The sequence below is a fragment of the Sycon ciliatum genome, chromosome 9 (genome assembly GCF_964019385.1).
Source record: "Sycon ciliatum chromosome 9, ocSycCili1.1, whole genome shotgun sequence".
NCBI lineage: Eukaryota > Metazoa > Porifera > Calcarea > Leucosolenida > Sycettidae > Sycon > Sycon ciliatum.
The window spans coordinates 21,739,590-21,744,576 of record NC_088651.1 but is presented as its reverse complement, the minus strand read 5'-3'; the positions used below and the strand labels follow the sequence as shown (position 1 = coordinate 21,744,576).

At 49.1% G+C, this 4,987-nt stretch overlaps 1 protein-coding gene across 1 annotated transcript; it reads right to left on the bottom strand.

The window, feature by feature from the left end:
* Nucleotides 1–1,694: 1,694 nt before the first annotated feature.
* On the bottom strand, nucleotides 1,695–4,762 carry LOC135824720 (uncharacterized). Its single transcript, XM_065337428.1, has one exon. The coding sequence runs from the start codon at nucleotides 4,532–4,534 to the stop codon at nucleotides 2,639–2,641; it is 1,896 nt and encodes a 631-aa protein (XP_065193500.1). The 5' UTR covers nucleotides 4,535–4,762; the 3' UTR covers nucleotides 1,695–2,638.
* Nucleotides 4,763–4,987: the final 225 nt, after the last annotated feature.

Sequence of the window (4,987 nt, the reverse complement as noted above, 5' to 3'; positions counted from 1 at the left end):
CATTGCACGACACCGACCGACAGTACAGCACAGTACCCTCATATGTTGTCATTATACCTTAGAACCTTCCAAGTTGGAAGGCTGTTGGAGTGCGCATCCAAGGCGTGCTAGAGCTGATAGCCAGTTCGTCGTAGAACGCCAGTACCGTCGATCAGTGTCATGCAATGTTATCGCATGACAGGGACGGCGGATTATGCTCGAAAAGGTGGCAGATTCTGCTCGAAAAGCAGTGAAATTTACGGTAACCATACAAACCTTATGGCGGGCAATTCCTCGAATTCTGCTCCATTTTTTATCCACATACCAAACATGCATGAATCTTACCAGAAAAAGCACCGAATTCTGCCAATTTTTCTGCCGGCAGAATCCGCCGGACCCTACGCGCCATGAGCTGATGTTTTAGTATCTGGTGGTGTTAGTGAACATTATAGCGTAACTTGTAGTTCCTTGGTCATTTTTCTTTTTCTATAAATGAACATACATGAAGGTATAGTTTATGTGCATGAACATACATGTATGTAGAAAGGAAAAGGACATGTGGATACGAGTTAAGAGCAACTCTACATCACTGTAACTGGATACTATATACAGTCAGAAAGTGCAATAACTAGGCACAAAACTGACAGAGTACTGAGACTTTCTGACTGTATATTATAGCATCAGGTTACAGTGATGGAGAGTTACTCTTAACTCGTATCCATATGTCCTTTTCCTTTTTACATTTATTTATGGCTCAACATCCGAGTTACATGAACATAGTTAATACAAAAACAAAGTGTCTGAAGTGCTTGCTGCAAATAGTACTCGATACACCAAAATGGGCAGAGCGTAATACACAGGGCACGCCTGATGAGTGTTCTTCAACACGAAACTCGGAGTAACGAGAAAGATGTTTGGTCTCTGTTGTTCTGCCTTGTGTAGTTATTACATACATGTACATGGACATGTCCATGTAACGCTAACTATACTGCTTGCGCAGTGGTGGCAGATGAAATCCGACCATGTGGCTCAATCTCCGGACAGCTACATGTGAAACAGCCACATGTAGCCGTCCGGAGATTGAGGGTATGTGTTTGCATACGTCGAATCCTTCGCCTCGCCTTGGATCAGTACTATTTTCTGGTTAGCGTCAAAGTTACCAACCTTTGTGGAACGATCGCTGTGCTTGTAGCAGTTAAAGTACTGTGACTTTGACGCTTTAAGCTCAGCCGGTTTTAAAATACTTTGGTCTTTCGTTAGCCTTCATAACCATGGTGTAGTATTGTTTCTTCTTCAGTCCAAAACAACAAGAGCCCAGAGTCAAACCATGCACAGCAACTAAAAGCCGCGAAGTCCGTTTCACGCGCGCGCGGGAAACGGCACATGCTACATGCATAACATCACGATGTACTACTACTACTACATGCATCATGAATGTCTGGAGTGGCCAAGGAATGCCACAGCCCGTAGGAACACGTGAACACTACACATGGGTTTGGCCGAACACTCTCAGCTCCACTGACGAGACCTAGCATTGTTAAACCGGCTGAGCTTAAAGCGTCAAAGTGATGTTTCCACAAAGGTGGATAACTTTGACGCTAACCAGAAATAGTGCTCCTCCAAGGTGAGGCGAAGGAATCCAAGTATTCAAACACATGCTTTTAAGTTGGAGACGGTTACCAAAATGCTCTTACGCTCATAACAAAAAGTAGTAAAGATGCATAAATGGGTTCAGAACGAGGAAACAGGGTACATGTACAGTATAGTGACAAAGAAATAGGGCACTGTCACCTTCTTCAAGCGACAAGAAACGGCAGTTGGTAAATGTCAGAAACAATGTGTTGTTTTTCAAGCTCCAAACATTCCATTGGCGCGCTATTGATATAGGCTGTATAATGTACATGATTGTACATACATATACACTGTACATGTACATGTACATGTATATGCACGTGAATAATAGTGACAATGGAATACTCCAGCGTATTATAAGACTTGGTAAAGGTGATAATTTCAAGAGATGATTCATCGGCTGCAGTGTCCTGCAGCTGCAAATACATAATACTGTTTTGCAGAAAGCACGTGTGTATAATGTCCTAGTGTAGCAGCAGAGTGAGATAAGGTCCCACAGCACATCGTGAGATGGACAGCCAAGAAGACCGTACTTTAGGCTACAAAACGTTAATTAGTACTGTTTCTGATAATCGCTTAGCCCTTTGAGAGCTGTCCATACTTTCATGTGTAGAATCCTACACACTCGACTGTGAGACTTCAACAGGCCGTAACTCGGTCAAAACCTAGTAATAGTGCGTGAAACTCAGAGTTAAAACATCTTCCCGTCCTCTCATTGTTTGTACTGTAGCCACATGTACATGTAAATGACTGTAGGCATTGCTGCTACATGTACATGTATAAGGGTCGACATGCCTGCATGCACAGCACATAACAATAGAGAACAACAACAACAACAACAACGACGACCACCATGATGACTACAACAAAAGAACATACCACTTGACTGTGCTGGTAGTGCGCAACACAGGGCGTGTAGATGCTAAACGAGCTGTGCATGTACATTGTATGTTCAGATGGGAGGAGATCCAGAATAAGCGTACATGTACGTCATTGGCTTATCCTGACAAGAAGACGCCTCACAGACTCAGATCTGGCAGAGCTGCGTGACAGTGGTGTAGATCGATGTGTGAGGGGTCACTGCGGAGGGTGCCTCACACTGCTTCTGCTGCTGTTGCTGCTGCTGCTGCTGCTGGTTCTGCTGCTGGTAGTGAAGCTGCTGCTGTTGCTGCTGTTGATTGTAGGATTCAAGGAAAAAACTGCCAATCTCCAAATTGTCCAGTTTGCACTCCGCAGCCAGACTGTCCAGCTCTTCGGCTGTGAGCGGACCATCTGCATCAGCTCCTCCCGCTACCACCATGGAGTCTTCCTCTCTGCCGTCCTCCTGGCTCCAGATGGCGCTCTGGACATCCGAGTCAGCCAGCACTGTTAGTAGACCAATGTACATTGTCGCGCGACGCAGTATCTCAATACGCGGCAGATCCTCCAGCGGCTGGCGGTGTCCGCCGCCATCAGCATCATCACTGGCGTCCGCCACGTCCACTGCGTCAGCGTCGGTTGATGTAGATGTCAACATGCGGGAGTCTGTGTCGCCCACGCCGCCGCTGGAAGGACTGGTTATGTCCACGGGGGAGGGGGTAGCAGTCGTCATTGTGTTCCTGTCAGTAGTATTACTGCGCAGCACGACATGTTCGCTTCTCCCATCACCAGCAAAACTGTCTGTCGTCATGGTCGTAGGGGAGGACAAATTACTGTGATCACTGCCGCTCATCCTAGTAGTAGTAGTAGTACTGCTGTTGGTGGTGCTGCTGATGCTGCTGCTGGCGGCGCTCATGCTGCTGCTACTGGACGTCTTGGCACAGCCGGGCGGAAGGGCGCGCTGGAGGCGGCGGAACGCGGCGCGCATCTCGACGGCGCGCACCCTTGCTCGCTGATTGCACGTGATGCGGAATTCGGAGATGAGGCGACGCGAGCGCTGCTTGGCGATGCCGCGACGCAGAAAGAGCTGCTTGGGATCCACGGCAAGTGCTGAGTCGAACACAAACGAATCGTCATCGCCACTCTCATCGTCTTCGAGCACATCTCTTAGAAAGGTAATGTAGTCAATGGCGCGTTTTACAATATCCATCCTCCGGAACACAGGCTCAGCTCTATCCTTGGGTAACTTTCGGGACAGTTTCTCGAAGGCAAGGCGCAGGTTGCGCACCCTGAGGCGTTCCCGTGCGTTGGCCACAGCTCGCCGTGGCTCCGGTACGCCGCTCCATGCTGCGCCGTCTTCCGACTTCGTCGAGCCTTCAACTGTGTTGGGTCCGTCAGTGTTGCCATCCAAAATGGCGCCGCCACCACTATCACTACAGCTGCTTCCAGAGCTTGTTGTTGATGATTCTGACGTGGGAGTAGTGGGTGTTGCAGCCTGAGGTCTAGCTACAGCTCTATAGCTATTGCACACACTGGTGTTATTGTCATCGTGCGATTGGCTGGCACGAGTGCTACTGCTTCTAGTGTTGGGGGGTTGGCTGGCTGGAAGCTCCTCGCCCTTGCGAGGGGCACCATGCGATGAGGCGCATGTGGTTTCCACATCAAGAGTGACCCTAGACGTCCACGCTGCTGTGTGTACCGCTGACCACGCACTAGCAGCTATTGCAGCTGACAGGTCGGCTTGCTCTCTGGCTACTGCTCCCTGGTGAGCGGTGCTGATGCCTGTGCTGTTGTGACGGCTTTGCGGATATAGCGACGCTGTTGCTGAGCGTTTGGATGCCGGCGCAGGTTTAGTTTGTAGCGTGTTGCTGGCATATCTGCTTGCGCTTCGCGTGGTGTTGTCACTGCTGCTCGTACTGCAGAGTAGATCATCCATAGCCAGGTACGAGTCCCATTCTGCCATCTGACGAGCGTCGTCACCTTGCGACTCGAAGCTGAACAATCCCGCGGTCACTCTGTCATGATCCGGGTTCAGCAGAGACAAGGGTCGAAGTACTCCTTCCATCGTGCCGGGCCCAGTGGAGATCTTCACAAGAACTGAAAGAGAAAGAGGTCCTGGAGAAAAGCTCCACTTGCTTTCGGCAAGGGGTGAACTGAGAAAGTAGTGGAAACCTGCAGTTGTCGCGTATTTATCAGCCCGAGAGTTCACGTCAGGACCGGAACTGGGGCGAAAGATAATTACTATGCCATTGGACACTCAGAAAGTCCATGATTTGATCAGCACGTGTATTCCGGGTACCGACGACATGACTGTATCGTGCGCAGGCATAACGCAATCACTATCAGTATAAGACAGTATAAGTATAACACTCAGTGGGTAGAGTGTGCATGACTGGTCCCTGGGCAGTAAAAAGTGTGCGGCGCAGACGCGTGATCCAAGACCGTTTCTTGTTTTCTTTCACTTTTTCTTGTCACAACCCCTCGTACGTTTTGCTGGTTTTACAACAACGTTGTGTTC